Source organism: Cornus florida, unplaced genomic scaffold, assembly GCF_030987335.1.
Source record: "Cornus florida cultivar Cherokee Brave unplaced genomic scaffold, ASM3098733v1 CherokeeBrave_3.0.0_Hap2_Chr11, whole genome shotgun sequence".
In the NCBI taxonomy this organism is placed as follows: Eukaryota; Viridiplantae; Streptophyta; class Magnoliopsida; order Cornales; family Cornaceae; genus Cornus; species Cornus florida.
This window is the reverse complement of record NW_026775581.1, coordinates 56,664,503-56,691,636: the sequence shown is the minus strand read 5'-3', so window position 1 is coordinate 56,691,636 and position 27,134 is coordinate 56,664,503. Positions and strand designations below refer to the sequence as shown.

The 27,134-nt window shown below is 38.8% G+C and overlaps 1 protein-coding gene across 1 annotated transcript in view; it reads right to left on the bottom strand.

Annotated features, from left to right (window-relative positions):
- The window catches only part of LOC132284899 (uncharacterized), a 37,475-nt gene that overhangs the window by 1,890 nt on the left and 8,451 nt on the right, over window positions 1-27,134 (bottom strand). The window contains exons 4-6 of the mRNA XM_059787042.1: window positions 20,960-21,004; window positions 16,550-16,715; window positions 1,041-1,411 (exon numbers count right to left, since the gene is read on the bottom strand). Coding sequence (XP_059643025.1) covers window positions 1,041-1,411; window positions 16,550-16,715; window positions 20,960-21,004 — 582 coding nt within the window. The remainder of the gene's footprint in view (window positions 1-1,040; window positions 1,412-16,549; window positions 16,716-20,959; window positions 21,005-27,134) is intronic.

The window sequence follows — 27,134 nt, the reverse complement described above, 5'->3', positions numbered from 1 at the left end:
GGAGGTTGAACATGAATCACTTTAATATTTTCAGTTGTCTACTTATCTATATGCTTTATAACTTTAAAAAATGTAAACCAAATGCTTCAGTTTTGGTTTAGTCTCTATTAGAGGATTTAAATATTAAAGTTACACCCTCTTTAACAGCTTAAACTTTTAGAGTAAACGGTGGTTAACATGGTATCAAAGTAGCCAAGGTCATGAGTTCAAACCTCAGCATAACCCTGCTAATTAAAATTGAAACACGTGTTGGACCAAAAGAAGGTCACACGTAAGGGGGCGTGTTAGATGATTCAAATATAAAAATTACACCCACTTTAACTTAAGCTTTTAGAGTATATGGTGGTTAACTGTCTCAATTTGAATGCCATTTATTTGACAATCCAATTCATTTTTAAAAAGCCATGACAGCCACACCTTCCACAGAATTTTAAATCAGTTAGAGCAAATACTTTTTCCCTATATAATCATAATATTTGAAGCCTTAGTGGATAAGAGAACATATTCTTCCTCCATAAAATCTAATTTTATTCTCATGGTTTATTAATAAACCAACAACTATCTAATTTAATGACTCCAGTGAGGCAATCATCAACTATACTTGGGATAAAGAAACATGCTAAGATTGTTGTTTTTAATAACCAAAGCTTTCTATAGTAGGATCAAATAAGCGTCAATTCATTTTGACAGAGATTTCAACTCTCTGAATCATATTAAGTGGCTATACAAGTACCAATAAGCAAAGCCTTGTCTGCACATTGGTACAGAATTTTCTTTGGGTCCTCATCCCAGTTTGAATATTTCCCACTGCAATTGCAGCACATCGACATGGAAAAAGTCCAGTGATCCTTAAACTAATAATAATTGATGGACAAACACAAAGGAAAAGAGGGAAACATATTAAAAATTACAGCATACAATTACTAGCAAAGAGGAAAACATACTAAAAAGAAAAATTATTATGGGAGAACTAATGAAGCATAACAAGAATAGTATAGGTGACAAGATGATCCTGACAGTAACTTTTACATGTTGCTTACCCAGTTTGGACCATAAATAGATTGAAATCGCATGGATTAGGTAAAACGCTCATGCATTTACTTTCTATTTGATGCTTGTAGTCTGCTCTTCCTGCCAGTAAATCAAACCCAATAATTCTCTTGTCAGCACCGGCAGACAATACAACCTGCTTTTGCTGCATCCCAGCAACTCCCATTACGGCTGATGAATGCATACTCCTATGCACTGCCTTTGGTTTCCATTTGTTCTCCCCGTCTTTCTCAGTCCAAAGTACTACAGCATGATCACTGCCACCAGTAACGAAACAGGCATTTTCCCATGGCATGAAAACTACATTGTTGATAATGCCCTTAACATGAGGCTTCTCTTCTAGGAAGCTTACACGCGTTCTCTGTTGAAGCGCAACATACAAAATCAAAACTGAACTGACCATCATTTTTTAATGCAGATAAATGTATGCTTGTTTAATGTTCATTGTTGGTAAATGGATGGGTGAATGCAAGATATGCTAGCAAATTCAATGGAAAGGTTTTTTTTTACAAAAAAGGCTCTTAGCTTATCGCAACCTTTTTGAATCACTACGCCTTTAGCATACAAAGTAAAATAAATAACATGGGCAAAATTAACAAAGCAAATGACTGCATCAAGTAACTTGTCTTACCTTGTACATTATCAGATTAAATGATGTATCCACTAGAGACGGAAAAAAAAAATTGCTGTGTACTTCTCTTTTTTGTTTTGTATAACATCACATAAAGAAGTAACTTAAATGCGCACATATAGACACAGAGACACACACAAACTTAAAACGAAAAAGAAAGGACGAGGAAGAAGCAGCAGACATTCTTATCTGAGATAAGATTTAAACCCATTCAATGCTGGTATTGTTCTATATGTCATGAATGAACATTCTTTCGATCTCACATGATTAGCAAGTTCTACTCTCATAACACTAGATACATACAGTACATATATATATATATACACACAATTGAACACAAAGGTGAAAAAGAATAAATTCTGATATTCTTTTTTCATATCACATATGTTAGTTTACAGGCCTATATATATAGAAGATATATCTAAGTAAAAGATATATACAGATCGTAATTCCTATAATATAGGAACTACTTATGTAAAATTTAAAAAAGTCAACTACTAATTATGGATAATTCCTAAAAATCCTCCCTAACTAATTTCCTAACAATTCAGCCTAGATCTTTCCACACTCCCCCTCAAGCTGGCTCGAAAAATATCTTGCATTCCCAGCTTGCATGTAAGATTGTCAAATTTCCCATTCGGTGGATCCTTTAGTGACGATATCTGCTACCTGTTCTCCCGTAGGAATATAGGGCATACATATCACTCCTTCCAATTTCTCCTTAATAAAATGTCGATCAACTTCCACATGCTTAGTCCTATCATGTTGGACAGGATTGTGAGCTATGTTAATTGCAGCTTTATTATCACAGTAAAGCTTCATAGGCATCGGACTCAAGATTTTCAAGTAATCTTTTCAACCACAAAAGTTCACAAATTCCATGAGCAACTGCTCTGAACTCAGCTTCTGCACTACTCCTTGCTACAACAGTTAGCTTCTTGCTCCTCCAAGTAACCAAGTTGCCACCAACATAAGTACAATAACCTGAAGTAGACCTTCTATCTGTCACACTACCTGCCCAATCAGCATCAGTATAGGCTTCAATCCTTAGATGGTCATGGTTTTCGAACAACAAACTTCTTCCAGGTGATCCCTTTAGGTATTTGAGAATTCGGTAGACTGCCTCAAAGTGTTCTTCTCCTGGTGAGTGCATAAATTGACTCACTACAATCACTGCAAAGGTAATATCTGGCCGACTGTGTGAAAGATAAATGAGCCAGCATTTGGAATTGCTCTCAGTTCACCACTTTTTTTGCACTTGCTGCCTGCAACTTTCTTTTTTTTTTTTTTTTTGATAAATAAATAATTCATTAAAAAAAGGTTCAAACGGGGAACGCATCCTTAACAAACCACAAAAACCTGGGTACCCTAAGGCCCCAAGGAAGCCAAAACCTCAATAGTCTCCTCAGTAGAAGAGCAGAGTCTACCCGAATCCCAAAAACAAAGAGAGCTAATAATAGAAGATTTCATAACAATGATGGAAGATTCCTCTCCTTCAAAGGATCTTATATTTCGCTCCCTCCACAAACACCACCAAAAGACACGAAGGCGCCATCCTCCAAAACCCTCGAGCTTGTGCTCCCACCCAACCCCCTCTCCAGGTGTCCATCAAGCCTCTCGTAGATCTAGGCATGACCCAACAAACTCCAAATAAACCTAGCAAAAGGTTCCAACAATCAACCGCCACTGGACAATGCAAGAGAAGATGATCTACCGACTCACCACTGCACTTAGGTGTTGTTTGATAAAACTGAAAATTAAGCACTGAAAATTTCAAGTACTAAATTTTAAGCGCTGAAACTTTAAACGCTGAATGTATTAATTTGAAAACCTGTTTGATAACATTTTAATTTTAAGTGCTGAATTCATTAAGATTGTTTGTTATATACAAAAGCTGAAGTCTGAAAGTTGTACATATTATATTTTTGCCCTCAATATCTGATACTCATAACAGTTTTATATTTATAATACAGAAATATTAATAAAACAACCACATTCACTCAATGAAATAAATAAATATGAAAATTTAAAATATATGAATTTTGTATTACATAATATTTATGTATGGTATCGAAAAGGGTGTTACAAAGATTAGCGAAAGTAAAATTTAAAATACATGAGTTTTGGATTGAATAATATTTAGATAGGGTTTTGAATAGGGTATTGAAAAGGGTGTTACAGATATTAAAGAAAATACTTGAAAAAGAATTCTTATTTAGGAATAAAATTCTATTATATCTATGGGTTTTGGATTACATAATATTTATGTAGGTATGGTGTTACAGAAATTAAAGAAATATGTGTTTTAAATTACATAATATTTATGTAGGGTATTAAAAAATGTGTTACAAAAATTAAGGAAAGTGAAAAAGAATTCTTATCTAGGAACATAATTCTATTATATATTTTCAAGGCCTCGTGGGATTAGTCAAGGTGCACGCAAGCTAGCCCGGACACCCACGATTACCAAAAAAAAAATAGAAAAAAAAATAATAATTCTATTATATAAATAATTAATGAAAATTTAAAATATATAGGTTTTGGATATAAAAAAGAATGTTACAAAATATTAAAGAAACTAAAATTTAAAATATATGGGTTTTGGATTACATGGTAGGGTATTGAAAAGAGTGTTAAGAAAGTACGTAAAAGACAATTCTTCTCTAATAATAGAATTCTATTATATAAATAATTACATAATATTTATGTAGGGTATAAAAATGGTGTGGTTATAAAAATGGTGTTAAAAATATTTTAAAAAGCTGTGAAATTGAATTAAATTCTATTATATAAATAATTGTTTTCTATAGTGAATCAATATAAATGGTAACCAAAAGGCTATATACGTGTTCAAAATATATTAGGTAGAGAGAAACCCTAAAAGAGATAACACAATTATATGAGGGTAAAGTAGTCATTAAAAAGTTATTTTTTAAATCCAACCACTTACCATCTTCTGCGATAAGCGATAAGTAACCTTCTCCATGCTTAAAATTTTGGCCTCTTTTAAACGGTACTTATCATGTTAAGTGGTGTCCTAAAATTTTATCAAACAAACTTATTTTTAAAATCACTTACCGTGTTTTGCATTCAGTGTTGAATTAAGAAATCAAACAGGCCCTTACACATGCAACGCCAATTCACCTTGATAAGCTTTCTCCTTCTCAAATTACCCAATGTCAAAATTTTACCCCACACAACCGTCTAAGCAAAAAAGGCCACTTTCAATGGCGCCTTAGTGCGCCACACAGCCTTCCACAAGAATACCACCCCATCCGAATCCACCAGGCATCCGAAGTTGCCTGCAACTTTAAATTGGGCTCCATAGGTGTTTCCACTGGTTTGAGGCCAAGTAAACCTGACTCCATAAATAAATCCAACACATACTTCTTTTAAGAGACAAATATCCCTCTATTGGATCTGGCAAATTCCATTCCTAGGAAGTATTTCAAATCTCCAAGGTCTTTTATCTCAAAATCCTCTATAAGAAAAGACTTCAAATCCTCCAATTCTCTTTTATTATCTCCGGTCAAGATTATGTCATCCACATAAACAATAAGTATGGCTATCTTACCATGACATGAATGTTTGTAGAACAGAGTGTGATCAGCCTGACTTTGACGATATCCATGACCCTTGATAGCTTTAGTGAATCGATAAAACCATGCTCTGGGTGATTGTTTCAAACAATATAGCGATTTCTTCAATTTATACACCTTTCCAGCTCCATAATCATTTTCAAATCCTGGTGGTAGACTCATAAACACTTCTTCCTCTAGCTCACCATTTAAGAACGCATTCTTTACATCTAACTGTTACAATGGCCACCTCAAGCTTGCAGCAAGAGACAACAGCACCCGTATGGAATTTATCTTTGCCACCAGTGCAAAGGTTTCCTGGTAATCCATTCCATATGTTTGGGTGAAGCCTTTAAAGAGCTCACCACTTCCCAAAAATGGTCGTCCCTCTCATTAGTCTCCCCCTAAAGAGTATTTTTGGTGAAATAGGGTTGAGTCTCAAAATGTCACATCCATACTCACAAAGAATTTTTTAGAGGTGAGGTTATAACATTTATACCCTTTCTGTTTAGGAGAGTACCCAACAAACACGCACTTTTCAGCCCTAGGATCAAGTTTTGAACGATCCCGTGTATGAACATATACAAAAGCAATGCATCCAAACACTTTAAAAGGTAATGAGGTGAAAATCTAATATAGGGAAAAACTGACGACAATCTATTTAGGGGCGTCTCAAATTTCAACACCCTAGTTGGCATTTTGTTGATCAAGTATGAAGCTGTAAGAACAGCCTCACCCCATAGATATTTAGGAACCCCATAGTGAACATTATTGCCCTAGCAACCTGAAGTAAATAGTGGTTTTTTCTCTCAGCTATCCCGTTTTGCTGTGGGGTATCAAAGCAAGTGGACTGATGGAAAATACCCTTTTCTTTCAAAAAATCACCAAGAATAGAGTTAAAGAATTCTTTTCCATTGTCGGTTCTAAATACTTGAATCCGGGTTTGAAACTGGTTTTCAATCATGGCATAGAACTCTTTAAACACTCTCGCAGCCTCAAATTTTTCTCTCAAAAGATATACCCAACACACTCTAGTATGGTCATCAATGAAAGTAATGAACAACCTAGTTCCAGTCACGTTAGTAACCCGTGAAGGCCCCCACACATCACTATGAATCAAATAAAATGGTTTGGATGCTTACTCCTTGGCCTGGGGAGAGGGAGCTAAGGAACCTTTGCTTAGACATTAACTATGATAGGAGGATTGTGGGGGAGAAGATGAAGGGGAGTGATAAGGGGGGAGGGAGGGTTACGGGAAAGGAGGGTGGTTTTGTTTCCTTATGAAGCTACGACTTTTATCTTGGAATGTCCGTAGTCTTAATGATCCGGGCAAGAGGAAGGTGGTGAAGATGGCTATTAGGAAATGGGGGGTTCATTTGGTTTGTCTTCAAGAAACGAAGATTGCTTCTATGACTGATAGTGTGGTGAAGAGCTTGTGGGGTAATCGATTTTGTTGAGTGGGAGGCTCTGAACTCTCTGGGGACCTCGAGTGGTGTTCTCCTTATGTGGGATAGGAGATGGATGGCTAAGGTAGATGTTTGTAGGGGGCGTTTCTCCTTGTCTTGTGCATTTATGTTGGAGGAGGATGGTTTCTCTTAGGCCGTTTCTGGGGTCTATGGGCCGATGGATGATTGTGAGAGGGATGGGTTGTGGAAGGAGTTTAGTGGGGTGAAGGGGAGGTGGTCTCTTCCTTGGTGTGTGGCCGGTGACTTTAATGTGGTTAGATCCCCGTCGGAGAGATCTACAGGTGGTCCGTGGACTCGGGCTATAATGCACTTTTCGGATTTTATTGATGGGCATCATCTTTTTGATCTTCCTTTAGAGGGAAGGGAAGCGCCTACCTTTTCTCGCCTTGATCGGTTTTTGGTCTCTGGTGATTAGGAGGAGAATTTTCCAGACGCTGTTCAGGCTGTGTTGGCACGGGTGACGTTGGACAACATTCCTTTGGTTTTGGACTGTGGAGGTTTGAGATCTTGTTGTACTCCTTTCAGATTTGAGAACATGTGGCTTAGAGCGGAGAATTTTCAGGGGACTGCGCGCTCTTAGTGGGAGGAGGTTTGGAGGTGGGAACGTCAAGTTTTATTTTAGCTGGAAAGCTTTGCCTCTTGAAAAATAAACTTAAAAGATGGAACAAGGAGGTGTTCGGGAATCTAGAGTGGAGAAAAAATAGGGCCTTGGCTGACATTGCTGAGATTGATAGATTGGAAGGGGAGGGTGTTCTTCTTGAGTCTCACCGGAGTAGGAGAGCAACTTGTCAGGCAGAATGTGTGGAGATTGCAGTTTTGGAGGAAATTTCGTGGCGTCACAAATCTCGGGCCATGTGGCTCAAAGAGGGTGACCGTAATACAAAGTTCTTTCATAGAACCGCTAATGCCCATAGGAGGGGCAATCATATCGGGCAGATATGTGTGGATGGAACTGTTATGAAATAATGATCGAATAGGAATTTATGAGAACAAGAGAAAATTAATGACAAGAAAATAAGATAGGCACACACACAAATGAGACAAGGATTTAAACGTGGTTCACCTTTCACAAATAGGGTTACGTCCACGGGCGATGATGATTCGTATCACTATAAAGAAGAAGATTACAAACTGAAAAACGTTTTAATTCTTCCCCACAATAATCTCTCTTCTCACACCACTAACTCATCAACAAAGAAGACTCACACAACACTCTTAAGAAATACCCAAATAGTATATGGTTTACACAAAGAGAAAAACCACCCAAGGACAAGCTTTTAGTGTCACTTGGAGATTGCACACACACAAGGATTTTCTCACACACACAAAACCAATATACTCTCTTAATCCGAATATTGTCTCTCGCTCGGATGTTTTTCATCGAATTAGTGCAAGGCTATTTATAGCCAAAAATATACTTGGTGTCCAAGTATATTACAAAGCTTCCTTTGGAAGCCAAATAGCACTTGGTGCCCAAGAATAATTCTTACTGCCTAAGAATTTCAAAACTTCCTTTAGAAGCTAATTTGGAAGCTTTACCATCACACTTCTGTAGCCAATAGATTTTTGCCATATCATAAATGAATTTTAGACAAATTTCTAACAAATCTCCACCTTGGCAAAAATTTCGAATGAGCCACAAATGTCAACAAAACTCAATCTTTGGCAAAAATTTTCCACCTTAGCACAAATGATAAGACAACATCATAAAGAGTCTTTCTTCAACACAATGTGAGTAATAACATCATCATCATCTCCAACACAAAACAAATTAATAAAGAATTTTAGTTAAGTTTGAGTCATCCTCAAACTTAACCCGCTCTCATTCTTCAACCCATGCATGTCTTGCGCAGCCACAAGCATACCTCTAGTATTTCTGTCAAATGTTAAGTGCTTATCAAAAACACCCTCAAAAACTCTAATTTTGACATCTCCTTCAGCAACCTTCTCCAACCGCCCATTAACCACCTTTTGGTAATGAAAAGTCATCTTCTCACCCTTGTGGAGAATAGGACATCCTTGACTTTTCCTCGCATCTCTATTGTGACCAACTACTTGCCTCCCACGTATCTTAATGGCACTCGAATGGACTATCTCATTGCCACCAAGATTATTGCAAGTCAATATCACACCTGTCCTCGTGGGTCTGCCTCCCTGTAAGGACTGCTGCAACTTCGGTTGCCATCTGAAAACAGATTTCATTCTCCTACCATGTTGTGTAGTCCCCTTACAACCCTTTTGAGAACTAGGATTGTAACTCCTCTTTCTAACTTTTCCTTTGCCAAGACCTTACTGAGTCAGCAGGGCCTACATCTTAATGCGCCGAAGATTAAAACTAATCTTGCCATCAAATTTCCCAATCTCGTATCTGGTCGACATCTTAAAAACACTCCCCAAAATATTTCTCGGTGAAAAGTACCCTATCTGTGTAGAGTACCATATGACACGAACCCGAGCTCTGATACTAGTTTGTTATGAAATAAGGATCGAATAGGAGTTTATGAGAACAAGAGAAAATTAATGACAAGAAATAAAATAGGCGCACACACAAATGAAACAAGGATTTATACGTGGTTCACCCTCACGAATAGGGTTACGTCCACGAGCAATGATAATTCGTATCACTATAAAGAAGAAGATTACAAATTGAAGAAAGTTTTGATTCTTCCCCACAATAATCTCTCCTCACACCACTAACTCACCAACAAAGAAGACTCACACAACACTCTCAAGAAACCAACAGGCCAGTGGCCTAGCGGTACCAGACCCCTACTGCCCAAAGGGAAGTCAGAGGTTCAAGCCTCAGTGGAGGCATGTGTGTGTGAGTACCAACTAAAAATAAATAAAAATAATAAATAAAAAAAAAACTCTCAAGAAATACCTAAATAGTATATGGTTTACGCAAAGAGAAAAACCCACCCAAAGACAAGCTTCAAGTGTCACTTGAAGATTGCACACACAAAAGGATTTTCTCACACACACAACACCAATATACTCTCTTGATCCGAATATTGTCTCTTGCTCGGATGCTTTTCATCGAATGAGTGCAAAGCTATTTATAGCCAAAAATATACTTGGTGTCCAAATATATTACAAAGCTTCCTTTGGAAGCCAAATAGCACTTGCTGCCCAAGAATAATTCTTGTTGCCCAAGAATTTCGAAGCTTCCTTTGGAAGCTTCACCATCACACTTCTGTAGCCAATAGATTTTCGCCATGTCATAAATGAATTTTAGACAAATTTCTAACAGGAACGGTTTTGACTATGGAGGAGGAGGTGCGCAGTGGTATTGTTTCCTTCCATCAAAGGCTCTATTCTGAGCCTCTTCGATGGAGGCCACGGCTTAATGGTCTTCACTTCAATTCCATTTCAACTGCGGAGAAGGAAGGGTTGGAGAGCCCCTTTAGGGAAGAGGAGGTTCTCATGGCTCTGAAGAGCTGCAATGGGGATAAGGCTCCAGGCCCGGATGGATTTACTATGAGATTTCTTTTGGAGGGCAGGGAGGTGGTTAGACATGAGGTTATGGGCACTTTTCACGAGTTCCATTCAAACGGGAGGCTCGAAAAGTCGTTGAACGCATCTTTTATTGCTCTTATTCCTAAGAAGGGCAGTGCTTCTGATGTTAAGGACTTTAGACCAATTAGTTTTATTGAGGGGGGTTCTGGATAGAGTCATTTTCGAGTCTCAAAATGCGTTCATTGGGGGTAGACAGATCCTGGATTCCACTCACATTGCCAGTGAATGTGTGGATTTTCGTCTTAGCAGTGGTATTCCTAGTGTCCTATGCAAGCTGGATATCGAGAAAGCCTATGATCATGTTTGTTAGAACTTCTTGATCTACCTACTTGAGAGAATGGGCTTTGGTGAGAAATGGAGGAGTTGTTTTGTCACGTGTATCTCTTCTGTCAGATTTTTGGTGTTGGTGAATGGGTCTCCATCCGGGTTTTTTTGGCAATTCTCGCGGTCTGAGACAAGGGGATCCTCTCTCCCCCTTCCTATTTATTATTGTTATGGAGGCCCTTAGTCGGTTGATGAGGAGGTTGTGGACTTGGGTTTCATCAGGGGCTTCAAGATTGGTACTGAATCCGTCCAGCAGTTGGAGATTTCTCACCTGCTTTTCGCGGATGACACTCTGGTTTCTATGAGGCAGAGGTGTCAGTTGCGTTATTTGAGATGTGTCCTGGTTTGCTTTCAGGCTATCTGTGGTTTGAAAGTTAACATGGGTAAGAGTGTGCTTGTCCCTATGAGGGAGGTTCAGGAGGTGGATTCTCTTGCTGCCGTTTTAGGGTGTGGGACGAGATCCTTCCCTATTTCGTACCTGGGTTTGCCGCTGAGAAACTCGACCAGGAGGGTGGGTAGTTGGGACCCGGTGATTGAGCGGTTTGAGGAAAGGTTGGCTGAATGGAAAGAGCAGTATCTCTCGAAGGGTGGTAAAGTTACTTTAGCGAAGAGTTCTCTGTCCAGTCTCCCAACCTATTTTCTCTTGCTCTTCCAAATCCCACCCCCTATTGTGGGATGCCTTGAGATGCTTCAACATAATTTTCTTTGGGGTGGTCAAAGGGAAGAGTTCAAGTATCATCTTGTCCGGTAGGAGCAGGTTTGCAGAACTTTTTAGTTGGGAGGGCTTGGGATTAGGAGATTAGCTCCTTTCACTAGTGCTCTCCTAGGCAAGTGGCTTTGGAGGTTCGGTAGTGAAAGACACAGATTATGGAGGAAGGTCATTACCTGTCGGTTTGCGGAGGAGAGAGGGGGTTGGTCAACTAGGCCAGTCAGATCTGCAGCTGGAGTGGGGGTGTGGAGATCCATCGGGAAAGGGTGGGATGAGTTTTCTAAACATATTAGATTCAGAGTTCGGGATGGTAGGAATGTCCGGTTTTGGGAGGATTCCTGATGCGAGAACGCCCATTGTCTTTTTTGTTCCCAAGGCTGTTCAAGATTACTGTTGATAGACATGCTTTGGTTGTTGACTGCTATCGTCTTGATTGCAGTAGGTTGTCATGGGATGTGGGGTTTCGGCGTTCCTTTCAGGATTGGGCATAGTTGTTAAAGGCTCAAGGCGCACTAAGGCGCAAAGGTGCCTTGGAGCCTGAGGCGCAAGGCGCAAGGCGAGGCGCGCGCTCGACTGAAGCGATGCGCAAGTTGAGAAAAAAAAATAAAAATTAACATCCAATAAAGATGCAAAATCATGTAAACCAAATACATAAGTTTAATAATCAACATGCTAACATAAAGATGCAAAAGCAAACTAAACCAAATATTGGCGTTCAATAGTCAACATAGTAACATAGTAATTACTAACATAAAGATGCAAAAATCAACTAATTAAATAAAAAGTAAAACAAACATAGAAATGTTCACTTCATCAGTTCATCCTAACTCCCAAGAAGACCACCAAAGGATCTAAATATCATCGGATCATCCTCATCATCAATAAACATAGCACCATCTTGATCATCACTTAAAAAGTGCAACAGGCATTTTCACAGCAAAGAAAAAAGAAAAAAAAAAAGGCATTCACAGGCCACAGTCCAAAGGAAACAATAGCAGACATGCATTTTCATAGCTAAAATAGCAACATTAGGAAACAATAACAGGCGTTACAGGCATGCATTTTCATAGCTAAAAAGCCTAAAATAGCAGCGTTTCACAGGCCACACTCCAGATGAAAAACTAACAGGCATGTTGATAATTGATAGCTAAAATAAATAAATAATTAAAAAAGAGAAAAGCAAGAGCAGAAGGAAAAAAGAAAAACAGAGAAGAAGAAGGAACAAAAAAAAAACAGAGAAGAAAGAAGGGGGGAAAAAAACAGAGAAGAAAGAAGGGGGAAAAAAAAAACAGAGAAGAAAGACAAAATAAAAAAAAAATAGAAAAGAAGAAGAAGAAGACGCTGGTTGCCAGAGAAGAAGACAGACAGAGAGAAAAGCAAGAATAGAAGGGAAAAAAGAAAAACAGAGAAGAAAGAAGGAGAAAAAAAAATAGAGAAGAAGAAGAAGAAGGAAAAAAGAAATCAGAGAAGAAAGAAGGAAAAAAAAAAAAAAAAAAACAGAGAAGAAGAAGAAGAGAATAAATGGTTACCTGGTTGCCGGAGAGAGAGCTCGCCGGAGAGAGAGCTCATCGGAGAGAGAGCTTGCCGGAGAGTGAGAGAGCTTGACAAAGAGACCCATAGCTCCCGTACAACAATTGAGCCTAATTTGGGTTCCTTTACTTTTTTATTTGGACTGGTCTTTTAACTTTTTTGGTGGTAGTGGTAGGGACCACCCACCATTTAAAGTTACTTTATCACATCAGAATTTATTATACAAGAAGAAGAATGTGAAGTCTGAAATTCTGAATACAACAAATGTTTAGAAGGCAAAAATTAAAGGAAGAAGACAAAGGCTCACCTCACCATACTCAAGGCGCAGAAGCTGCGCCTTGATGCGCCTGGCGCCCGAGGCGCACGCCTGGTGCGCCTTTAACAACTATGGGATTGGGAGTTGGATGACATCACTGGTTTGTTGGCTCTCTTGTATGGAAAGGAGGTGGACAGTACTGGTGCGGATTCCTTGACTTGGGTGCCGTCGGCGCAAAGGACTTTTCAGGTCCGGTCCTTTTTCTGTCTCCTTGGGTTTCATGGCTCCAATTTCCCGTGGAAGAAAGTCTGGTTGTCAAATACACCTCTTAGGGTGGCCTTTTTTGTGTGGACAGCTGCTTGGGATAAGATTTTGACCCTCAACAATTTGAGGAAGAGAAGACAAATCATTGTGAACCAGTGTTGTCTATGCAAGATTGATGGAGAGTGCGTGGATCAACTTCGTTTGCATTGTCTTATAGCCCATGATTGTTGGAGTCTCATCCTGGGACTCTTTGGTGTCCATTGGGTCATGCCCCGGACCTCAAGGGATTTGATGGATATCTGGAGGGGCCAAAGGGTGGGGGCGCATGTTAAGGTTTTTTGGAGGGTGACCCCCCTTTGCATTTGGTGGAGCCTTTGGAAAGAGCAGAATAGAAGACCTTTTGATGGGGGTGGAATCTTCCATTGGGGCGTTGAAGTTTTCCATTATCTTTTCTCTTTTTTATTGGGGTTGGGGGAGAAATTATTCATCCATAGATGAATTGGTGGACTTTATGGGTTCTTTGGGACCATAGGTCTTTTCCTTGTTTCTTGTTTCTGGTTTTTGTACAGCTCTTGGGACGCGTTCCCCTTTTGAATGCTTTCTAATATATTTTTACTTATCAAAATAAATAAATTGTTTGGATGCCTAATATAAATGAGAAGGATAGGAAACACGACGATGCTTTGATAATTGACAAGATTCACATTGAAATAACAAATGATTTAAATTTTTGAACAGGGATGGAAACAAATGTTTTAAGTAAGAGAAACTGGGATGGCCTAACCTATAGTGCCATAACATTATTTGACTTTTAACAAAAATAGAAATATCACTACTACTTGCAGCTTAAGCTTGTCCACTCTTGAAGATTTCATTATCAAAATAATAGAGTCCATCAACCATCCTAGCACTGCCAATCATCTTCCCCGAATATAGGTCCTGAAATTCACAGTGAGAATCAAGAAATTTGACAACGCAGTTAGAATCCTTGGTGAGTTTACTAATTGATAAAAGATTGCATGAAAGGTTAGGCACGTGGAGTACAGATTTTAAAACAAGGTTTTCTGAGACAACTATAAAACCTTTTCCTGCAATTGGAGACAAACTACCATCGGCAATACGAATTTTTAAGTGACCAGAACTTGGAAAATATGTACTAAACAAATGTGATAAACTAGTTAGATGATCAGATGCACCAGAATCAATAATCCAAGGTGCCGGATTTAAAGAACTAGTGAGAGCACTTAAAGAGCTACCTTTTTGGGCAAGAGGAACCTGAGGAGACACTTGAAACCTAAGTTTGGTTCAGCAGTTTGGAGAGATGATCAAGCTGCTCCTTACTGAATGGAGATGTCTCGGTTTCAGTAGTAGCCTGCATTCCACGCCCATTATTGTCTCCAAATCTACCTACCTTCCAATTTGCTAGGTTTCCATGTAGTTTCCAGCATGTTTCTCACGTGTGCCTTGGTTTGTTACAGAAATCACACCAAATCTTGGTTTTCTCTTCAATCTTCCGCTGTGGGTGATTTGTTGGTTTTAGATTAACTGCAGATGCTGCCATTTCAATAGCTGTTACATTGAGTGCAGAGTTCTCACTATGAGTGCTAGAAGATTTCTTTCCCATCATCACCAACCTGCGGCTTTCTTCCCTCCTAACTTTCGAGAAGACTTCTCTAGTGGTAGGCAGTGGCTCTTTGCCTAGAATACGTCCTCTCACTTAGTCTAACTCAGCATTGAGTCCAGCCAAAAATTCAAATACATGGTCCTTCTCAACTGTTTTCTTGAACTGGGCACTATCACCTGCACACTTCCATTCAAAATCATAAAAGAGGTCAAATTCTTGCCACAAAACCTTGTAATATGTTGTAATACTTAGTAACAGATCTCCTTGTCTTGTTTCTCGGATCCTTGTTTTAATTTCATAAACTTGTGCGGAATTGCCTAAGCACACTCACTGCGTCCCATAATTCTTTGGCAGTGGAGAGATACATAAATGTCTGGCCTATCTCCGATTCCATAGAGTTCACTAGCCATGACATAATCATAGAATTTTTTGCATCCCAAACGGCATATGCTGGATCATCTTCCTTTGGGGCCTGCTTTGCAATAGTTAAATAACCAATCTTCCCCCGCCATCGGGCGAACAACTTTACGGATTGAGACCGCCGTAGAAAATTCTGTCCATTCAGCCGATGAGTGGTAATTTGGAGGATTGGGTTGTCACCTGAACCGGATGAAGTGATCTGGGACGTCTGAGCATTTGAAGAATCAACTGAAACATCCTCAGTAGAGATTCCAGACATTGAGGATTTAACCAAAGAAATCGTCCAGAAACGACGAAGAGAAATAGAAGAATAAGTCTTCTATAATTCTGGTATAAACGACCAAATTAACGATGAATGTTTGCTGATTTTATCGGATAATCAACAGAACAATGGCGTAATTTACAGTCCTAGTGAGGGAGGCTCTGATACCATGAACACAAAGGTGAAAAAAATTAAATTCTGATATTCTCTTTTCATATAACATATGTTAGTTCACAGGCCTATATATATAGAAGTGTATTACAAATTCTATCTAAGGAAAAGATATATACAGATCATAATTCCTATAATATAGGAACTACTTATGTAAAATTTAAAAAAGTCAACTATCTAACTATGTTATAATTCCTAAAAATCCTCAACTAATTTCCTAACAATTCAGCCTAGATCTTTCCAAAAAAATATAAAAGGTGCATGAAGACATTCCACTTGACACAAGATGCAATACAACAAATGGACAGAACAACTACCAAAGTCACAATTATATATGCACATACATGTGGTAAGTTGCACAAGCAGATGGATAGTCTTTAAACCAATTCTTCACTGATGACCATTACAAAGAAAGACGAGTTTCAAATAAGATGAGTACTAGAATCCAATCTACATGATATTTGACGCACATGAAAGGAAGACAAGTTTCAAATGGGATGAGTACTGATATCCAATCTACATAATCTATGGAACGAATGAAGGGTGTGTGAGGGATATCTAATCCACCAATGGACTTGGCATAAAGTGAATCCAACAAATGTTAGATTAGCAAGTTTGAGCAAGTTCTACTCTCCTAATTCTATATATGTCATGAACACATTTACTTGTACATTATATGTGTACATGCGTTGTAAGTGGAAGAAGCAAATGAATTTCCAATGAAAAAGTTGTTGACCATAGGCCTTACCTGTTGTGTTTTATTCAGATTTACAACTGCTATCTGAGAGTCTCCACTATCAGCACTGTATACAGCAAGTAGGCTATCTCCATCTGGGTGCCATGCTATATCTTCTGGCCATCTTCTCTGCTTTGGGGATACACAATCAGTAGCACTAAGTAGATTGGCACTTGATCTGCAATTTCAAAACAATAAGCATATGCAATGCACCAAATCCTTGAATCACAAAGCAGAGAGACAACTGAATTGGATAAAATACATACAACAGAATTAGAACTCTTCTCATTTTTCTCACCTCCAAAAAGCTAATGCTATAGGTTTGTTGCTAGGAAACTCTGCTAATGTTTAGCTTGAAATGTACAAAATGCTGTACGTGCAAACATTGAGAGTAAATCACAAGACAGATCCGTCAAGAATGATTTTGGATACATTCTTGAAAAAGTTGGGGAGTAACACCTACTGGACCAAGATGAGAGAATAAATTTAAGCCTAGGGGCTATTGTTTGGTGCACCGGTTAAAACTCAGTCTTTTAAGCATCATAACGCGAGTAAGAGAAAAATCATTTTGTGCAAATAATGACAAATGTTAAAATTGCGAACAGTCTACTCCTCCAAACGCCTTTGACTACAAGGACAACAACACTAGGTAATGTCTTTTTTTACCATATGCAGAAAGCAAGAATAACTACATTTGTGAGGAGAGACATGATACAAGTTCAAATTGCTGCAAAAACGAGGTAAATGCCAAAATACAGGCATCAGCTTAGGAAAAGCAATGTAGTCCTAAATCCTACATAATTTAATATCTCATTGCATCGATTTACAGTACCAGCACGTTACGAAAACAAATAGAACGTCTCCAAAAATGTTGAATATAAGAATGAAATGCAAAGAGAGAATCTACCGTTATATGAAGTGGTTGGAGTTATCATCTCTATCCCAGTAATAGTTTGAGTGACAGGTTAATTATCAGTAATTGGTAAAGCATTTAATGCTCTATTCAATAATTTTTGGCTTAGGGAAAGATTTTTATGGCTGTGTTTTTGGTTTTGGAAGCTAATTGGTTAATTCTACAACCTCCACCATTTGTTGTGGTCAACCTGTTTGCATATAAATGCTGCTCTGTAAAGCTGGGATGTACATTTTTCACTTTGTCAGGTTAAACAATTCAATATATTGTGTTCTCCTGGTCCTATTTATACTCATTCAGACAAGGTTTTAACTTTTAAGCTATGTGCATGTACTCTTCCAAATTAGTTGAAGTACCTGTGTCAGATACATAATACTCAGACATGAGTATGGAATATGTGCCTGATACTTTTAGTTGGACGTGCACCTAAATAGCATATCTTATAATTCAATTTCATTAAATTATTGCTTCAAAATGAGTGAAAGACATATATTGAATATTATGCTAAAGACAATATTTTACTCTAGAAAATAATATAAAAATAATAGCTGATATGAATATATAGTAGTTTCCTTGTATTCTTCAGTTTAGAGATTTGACACTACCGACACTCGGATTGTGTACCCGCACCCAACACACGTATTCAAGTCCATCTAACATAGACTTTAAGCAATATTAACATCCATCGCAACAACGATAGTCATGGTGTAGGATGGGACTAACAAGGGTGTAAAGATTGTGCCTCAACTTTTTTCTCCAAATCACATGTTTAATCCTTGACCCCATAAACTTGAGTTTTTAGTGAATTCTTTTGAATTATAAAGAAGATTTAATACAGGTAACAAAATTTGCATTGAATTTTAAATTGTTGCTAGAAATAAAAGTTTACTAATTTCTACCTCTTACGATTTTTATGACCACAAATGAACTTAAGCATGAAAAATATAAATCTTGTTTAGATATTTTATACTACATAACTTATAAATTAAAATTGTTATTTAGTAGAAAATACTAACTAAATTTTGTTCGGTTAGTAACTTGGATTTATTTTTTAATCTTGTATTTATTACTGAAAGGAGATACTTCAAACATCATCTAAATTTGAAAATAAAAAATAGAAAATTAAATCAGAATGAAAATAAAAAATATGAAAAATTATATGAATTCAGAAAAATAGAAGTACTTCAACATCATCTAAGTTTTGACAAAAATAGAACCACCTTAATTGACAGCTTAAAAGTACAGGTCACCAAAAAGAGAGAAAATAATTCATTCATTTATAAAGAATTTATCCCTTGATGGACAATTCCAATAAGTATAGATAACAAAAAGGTCCGTGCTTTGGAGGCATCTTATTGTTTGTCGGTTTGGGGAAGAGGAGGGAGGTTGGGTGTCTAGAGGTGTGACTTCATCAGCAGGTATGGGTTCATGGAAAGGTATTAGGAGGGGGTGGGACGAATTCTCTAAGCGGATACGGTTTCGAGTTAGGGATGGTCGTTTTGTGAGGTTTTGGACGGATGTTTGGCGTGGGGATGTGGCGTTGGCTTGTAGGTTTCCTAGACTTTATAGGATGGTTGAGGAGAAGCATGCGGTGGTGGCAGATTATTTTAGGTTAGAGAATGGGAGGGCTAGTTGGGATGTGAGATTTCACAGGAATTTTAATGATTGGGAGTTGTTGGAGGTTACCGAATTAATGAGATTAATTTATAGTCAAGTGGTGAAGGGGGAAGGAAGGGATGAGATGGTGTGGATGGGGTATTCTAGAGGAGTGTTTAAGGTGAGGCTGTTTTATAAAAGTCTTACGAATTCGATAAGCAACGGGTTTCCTTGGAAGGCTGTATGGAGGACTCCTTGGAAGGTGGCTTTTTTCACGTGGACAGCGGTGCTTGGCAGCATTCTTACTCTGGACCATCTCAGAAAAAGACGCCAAATAACAGTTAATTGGTGTTGCACGTGTAGGAAGGCGGGCGAGTCGGTTAATCATCTCTTGCTGCATTGTAGAGTGGCAGCGGATGTGTGGAGTTTGGTCCTGAATTTTTTGGGGTGGAATGGGGAGTGTCAAGTAACATGATGGATATGTTAGAAGCTTGGAAAGGGAGACGAGTGGAAAGTCGGGTTAGGAAGGCGTGGAGGGTTGCACCTCTTTGTATTTGGTAGGGGTTGTGGCACAAGCAGAATAGGAGATCTTTCGAAGGACAGGAGTCGCCGGTGTGGGTTATCAAAGCGAATATTTTGCATTCTCTTTATTCTTGGGTTAATGGGAAAAATTGCCCATCTGTAGATATTTTTTTGGATTTTGTTGACAACTTATCGTTGTAATGACGCATTTTGTGTATTTTGTTTGCTTTGTTAAGGGTTCACTCCCCTCTGATCGCATTTGTTAATATATTTTTACTTATCAAAAAAAAAAAGCATAGATAAAAAAATGAAAAATATAAGAGTTTAATAGCTACCAATTCAATGAGATTTCAGAGCTGTTTAAAGATCCAAACTTAAATACTGTGTACGGAATATTTCAGAGAGTATATCAACCTATTTGATGTTTTAGGATAGCAAAAAAACTTATTCTTTGAGGCAAAAACATAGAAAGATAAAAAAATGAGAAAACATGATTTTATATTCATGGTCTAACTTGACCTGTAAGGTGCTATTACAGGCACTTGGGCAAACCTTTACACGAGGATCATTGCACATAGTACAATGAACGACGGACAATTACTTAAACCATAAAAATCTATGAATAATATTTTGTGCATCTGGCCCTGCAAGGATAAGAATTCCTACGATATGAAATTTTATAAAGGAATATGTGATTGCTCAGGCATATTTAATGATTTAGCGGTCTCTTTGTTTACTCAAAATAATCAGTGTCTCTCTGCATTAGATAAAGTTCTGTGCAGCATATCATGACCAAGTTCTATCTGTTTTTGTTTAAAAGCCTAAACCTCTCTAATATTTTATCTTTTTTAAAATTGTTTCACTACAAAAACATTTTAGTTCTTTAGAACATTGTCTACAAAATTTGGAATTTACTTTCGTTTGATAGAAAGAACCAAGTCAAAGTAAACATACTATTTGATTTCGCTCCAACACATTTATTATAAAATTCTGAAAAATTATAATCCATTAGGTGGTTCCTTCACAGTTATGCCATTAAAATTAGTAATCATTATTTGCTAGCATGGATAAAGAATTGGATCAACACCAAGAAGCATGTCACATATGCTGTGAGTTATGACCATATTTATTAAATGAGCTGCTGGAATAAATCCTTTAAAATGAAACATAAGAATAACCACAATATTTTCTTAGGGTATTACCCACTATATTCACAGTCCACTGGACTGAGAATATATCTGTCAAAGACTCAAAGCACATGATACAACAGTAAACTCAATTGTACGACATAATGCCTTATTGCTTCTCCTTTCAATAACATCTGACAACATTTCACGTAAAAACAAATATTTGGTAAATGCATAAAGACAAGGACAAGATCATAAATGTACCCTCTGGCCTGAACTTGCCACAAGTTGACAATTCCATCCAAAGCGCTGCAAAATATGAAAGAGTAATATGAAATTCAATAAAGTTAAGTATAATCCTGAGTTACTGAGGTCATTATAAAAGATAGATTATTTTTCTCAGAAAATGAAGCAAACATGTGATAAATATACTGGTCACAAACCATGGTATCAGCACAATAAAACATTTTTATGGAAGCAAAACTCGTCATTATTAAAAGTTAATTTATTTGTGTTATCTAGGTCCCATCAGTAATAAAAACATCTTTTTCTCTGGGACTCGCAAGTGGGTCAGCTATTATTGGTAATGGAAGACGAATAACAAGTTCATAGTTCCACGGAAGAGTTGAATTGAGGAATTCAGTATGACATCTACCAGACTTTACAATCAGAACAATAGCACTTGAGTAATATAAGCTCTATTTTTTTTTCTTCTCTTTTTTCCCTTTCTCTTCCCCTCTGTAAGAGCAACCCTAAAATTTACCAAAACCATAATTTTATCCAAAAATTAGCAATAACTACGAGAGAGGACTTAGCTTTTATCGTGCTTATCCAATAAGCTAGCAGGATAGCAGTCTACCTTACACTGCACTAGTCTCCAGTGCTTTACAACCCTTCTCTCTTACACCATATCAGATAAGGCCGTCCTCTTAATTAAGAGGCAGTTCCATGATGCAGCAAATCCTGCTAAGGCAGGCCTCTCTAAGGTAATTCATATTGTTTTTCGTACCTTAAATACCTATGGAGATAATAATTAAGAGTTTGAAAAGTGAACGGTAACCGTTAAGGGTATGGACTATATGTAGGCAAGAAAAGAGAGTGTTTAGGAACTACTATGGGTTCTGTGTATGATACCTATGAACAGTGACCTTTAAAATTTGTATCTTTTTATGTGTTATTTGAGAAAGGTAGGGGTTTGGGCTTGTGAAATAGATTTTAAGGGTAAAAAGACAAAAATAGATATACCCGGCGCTGGGTTTAAAAGTGTGGAAATTAAATAAAGAATGAAGAAGAATAAACTATAGGACTTGTAACAAAAAAGGGCAAATAACACTAGTTTTCTTGGAGGTAAGCCTCAATTTACACGCATGTCACGTTTGGTCAAAAAAAAAACACTGACTTCCTCTATAGAGTTTGTTGTTTAAATAGGGACCGATGTTGATGATGCAACACCCATGTCAATGTATATGTGTAGCAAAAAGACAATTGAGAGAAATTGAGAAAGTAGAGATATGAAGTAGTTCTTGTGAGTTGAAATATCCTAATGGTAGTTTCTGACTTAAAGATACAAATAATGGCAGTGAAACTAACCATAACATTTATGGCAACAATCCAATTTGGGCTAGTAGTCGTGGTTCTATACTATGTTACATGGAATCTTCAAAAGTAGTGAAGTACCCGTGTCGGAAACATATTGCTCGGACATGGGTATGGGATATGTGTCCGACACTTTTAGTTGGACATGCACTTAAAAGGCATATCCAATCATTCAATTATATTGTATTATTACTTTAAAATGAGTTAAAATCCTATATTGAACACTATATTAGAGGGAAAAAAAAAAAATTCGTTTACTCTAGAAAATAAAATGAATTTTTAGCGGTGTCCATGTGTCCTTCTGTTTAGAGATTTGACACGTCCGACGCATGGATACATACCCAAATCCGACACATGTAACCAAGCCCATGTAACATAGGTTCTATATGGAAGAGACTCAGAACTAGTAATTTTTACTTAAAAAAAAAAAAAAAATCCCCTTGTTGACGATGTTATGGAATGGAACCTGGTTTATTCATACCGAAATTAAGATATGACTCTCTCTAACTTTTAATTTTTGTGAAGTTACTAGAAAAGCTGCTTTGCATCTCTATCCCTGGTTGATTTGCCTTTGCTCTCTCTCTCTCCACATTACCCCCCCCCCCCCCCCCCCCCCCCCCCCCCCTCCCTCCTCCCCCTTTTCTTTTTCCTGTGTCCAGAATGAAATCTAGCCACCCGTATCACCACTGTGCTAACATCAGCGCACCAAACTACTTGCCACTATGCAGGTCTCTCCAGGTTATCCAGCCAAGTCCATAAAATCTCAGTCTAAATTTTGAAATCAAGATAATGAACTTCGCAACGGTGTTCGTAGATTTTAGGTGACAATGGTTTAAGATTTGTGATGTTGGTCAGTTTGATTGTAAGTGGAAGTTCTAATCGTGAAAGGAGCGAGTTAGTGGGTTGAGCACCTGAGTGGTTTATTGTCTAGTGGTAGCGATGGGAGAAATCAATATTTGAAAAAAGGAAGAAAAGATGGGAAGGTGATGATGGCTGCCAGTGATTATAGGGGTGGAAGTGGTGGCAGCAAAGGGTCTGAGAGGGAGAGGAGGCCGGGGGGGGTGGGGGGAAGGAAGGAAAAAGTGAAAGAAGAGAATAATTTCAATTTACGAAGGTGGAAGTGGTGGTTACTGGGTTATAGGAAAGGTTTGAGGTAGAATTGAAAGAACATATTTTTTTTTGACAAGTAAGATTTCATTAAAGGCGTTCAAGAGGGGAGCGCTCCCAAAAGAATACACAAGACGCCAAAGGCAACTACTATAGCTTTAAGCTATCCACAAAATCAAAAGATGCCTCAAAGATTTACAATTGGGGCAATTTACCCCTACAAATAAAGAATACAATTCTTGTATTTGAGAGACCAAACAGGTGTCTCCTCACCCTCAAAGGATCTCCTATTTCTCTCACACCACAAGCCCCACCTTAAACAAAGGAGAGCGGCCCTCCAAACATCCCTGGCTCGGCTCTCCACTAAACACCCTCTCCAAGCCTCAATCAACTCCACTGTAGATCTTGGGAACACCAGCGACATGCCAAATGCGATCAAAAACATAGCCCAAGCGTCTCTAGCCACAGGGCAGTGTAGAAGAAGGTGATTTATGTATTCCTCCGTCTTCTTACACATACAACACTAGTTAACTACCATATGTCGTCACCTCCTAAGATTGTCAAGGGTTAGAATACTTTCGTGAGCGGCAAACCATGCAAAGAAAGCCACCTTCAAAGGGGTTTTTCACCTCCAAATTGCCTTCCACGGAAAGGGAGAATAATTTCAATTTACGAAGGTGGAAGTGGTGGTTACTGGGTTATAGGAAAGGTTTGAGGTAGAATTGAAAGAACATATTTTTTTTTTGACAAGTAAGATTTCATTAAAGGCGTTCAAGAGGGGAGCGCTCCCAAAAGAATACACAAGACGCCAAAGGCGACTACTATAGCTTTAAGCTATCCACAAAATCAAAAGATGCCTCAAAGATTTACAATTGGGGCAATTTACCCCTACAAATAAAGAATACAATTCTTGTATTTGAGAGACCAAACAGGTGTCTCCTCACCCTCAAAGGATCTCCTATTTCTCTCACACCACAAGCCCCACCTTAAACAAAGGAGAGCGGCCCTCCAAACATCCCTGGCTCGGCTCTCCACTAAACACCCTCTCCAAGCCTCAATCAACTCCACTGTAGATCTTGGGAACACCAGCGACATGCCAAATGCGATCAAAAACATAGCCCAAGCGTCTCTAGCCACAGGGCAGTGTAGAAGAAGGTGATTTATGTATTCCTCCGTCTTCTTACACATACAACACTAGTTAACTACTACATGTCGTCACCTCCTAAGATTGTCAAGGGTAAGAATACTTTCGTGAGCGGCAAACCATGCAAAGAAAGCCACCTTCAAAGGGGTTTTTCACCTCCAAATTGCCTTCCACAGAAAGGGAGGACCTAGGATCACCGAAAGGCTGTGATAAAAGGCTCTAACCTCAAACACCCCTCTTGGAGTACCATCCCACACCATCTCCTCCATTCCCTCCCCCTCCACCACCTGGTTATAGAGCAAGGCTAAGAATTCTGCAACCTCCGTAAGTTCCCAATCATGAAACTCTCTATGAAAATGCACATCCCAAGTCAACCTTCCGCTATCAAATCGATAACAATCTGCAACCAAAGCATGTATTATCAAAGAGATCTTGAATAACTGAGGAAACCTATAAGACAAGCAAAGTCCCCACACCAGCGATCCTCCCAGAACCTGACGTGACTCCCACTCCGAACTTTGAATTGGATATGTTTGGGAAAAACTCATCCCACCCCTTCTGGATATGCTTCCAAGTGCCTATCCCCGCTGGACCTCTCCCTTCCCTAGACAGCCACCCACCATCACCCTCCCCACGACAACAAGCAATGACCCTCCTCCAAAGGAGAGGCCTCTCCCTTCCAAATCTCCAAAGCCATTTGCCTAACAAAGCATTGTTGAACATATCCAATCTCCGAATGCCCAAGCCCCCCTTGTGAAGCGGGGAGCACACCTTATCCCAGTCACCAAATGGTAACTCATCACCTATGCCGCCCCATAAGAAATTCCTCTGGATTTCCTCAAGTCGTTGAATAATGGCCTTTGGCATCAAAAAGATGGTCAAATAATAGGTTGGAAGGCACTTATCAAAAAGAAAATAATAATAATAGGTTGGAAGGCTTGAAGGATGCTCTTCATTAGGATAATCTTCCCCCCTTTCGAAAGGTATTGCTTCTTCCACCCTGCAAATCTCCTCTCAAACCGCTCGACCACGGGTCCCAAACTGAAATGCTCCTCAAAACAGCTCCCAAAGGGAGTCCAAGATAAGAAAATGGGAGGACGCCAACACCACACCCAAGAATATCTGCAAAGTCCTTAATACCATCGACTGCCCCGACTGGGACCAACTCACGCTTCCCAATATTGATCTTCAACCATGAAACAACTTGAAAACAGGCCAGTACACACCTTAAGAGCCTCAACTGATCCACCCTAGCATCACAAAAAACGATAGTATCATCCGCAAACAGTAGGTGAGAAATTACCAGCTCATTAGGACTATTTCCCACTGAGAACCCTCAAATAAATCCCAATACTTCCGCCCTCCTCATCAATCTCCTGAACCCCTCCATAACAATGATAAACAAGAAAGGGGAAAGAGGATCACCCTAGCGCAAACCTCAAGAGCTGGCGAAGAAGCCAGCTGGGAACCATTCACTAAGACTAAGAACCGCGCAGTCGAAATACATTGAAAGATCCACTTCCTCCATCTAGGACCAAAGCCCATCCATTCCAGCACATACATCAAGAAATTCCAACAAACATGTTCATAAGCCTTCTCGATATCAAGCTTGCAAATAATCCCTAGAATACCGATTCTAGCTCTGGCTCCATACTCTCACTAGCTACCAACACAAAATCCAAAATCTGACGACCGCCAATAAAGGCATTCTGGGACTCTGAAATCACCTTATCCATAACTCTTCTCAAACGGATAGCTAAAACTTTAGCGAGGATCTTGTACACTGCACCCACCAGAATTTGACGGCCGCCAATAAAGGATTTCTATACGAGTTGACTCGTTTTGGGTTGGTAGGATCGTAGATCGTAGAATCGTGCGATTCTACGATCCAGGATCGCGATTTTGACAACCATGTTTTCAACAACCTGAGTTTCGAAACCAAGGTGAAGCTTGGACTGCCCCTAACCCCATACTGAGACGACCAAGCTTGAACCCTTGCTTTGAAGGCCTCCACTTGAAGCCACATATTCTCAAACTGAAGGGGGCTCTCCCTCTCCTCACCCCTCCACAATCAAGAAGAATAGGAATACGATCCGAAACTGCTCGAGCCATCGCCACTTAAGCCACATTTGGGAATTTTTCCTCAAAATCGCCATAAATCAAGAACCTATCCAAGTGAGAAAGAGTAGGTGACTCTTGGCCACTTGTCCATGTGAATTGTCCGCCCTCCATCGAAATGTCAAGATGATGAGCATCAATGAAATCCAAGAACACTGTCATTGCCGAATTCCATCTCCCTCCTATAGATCTCTCACTTGGTGCCCTCACCGCATTGAAATCTCCTCGTGAAGAAGCTGGAGGAATCACTCCTCGAATCCAAACATCACATAATCCTCAAAGAGCAGAGTAACAAGAATATTTCTCTAATATTTGTTTTATATTGAGCATAATGCATTAAATAACCATATTATAGACCTTCAAGACCTCAAGAAACACCAACTCCGCTGTTATTTGAACTTAATATTTGAAATTGGGAAATTTTGAGCAGTCACACCTATAAAGTAAGAAAGAACCAATATCATAACTTGACCA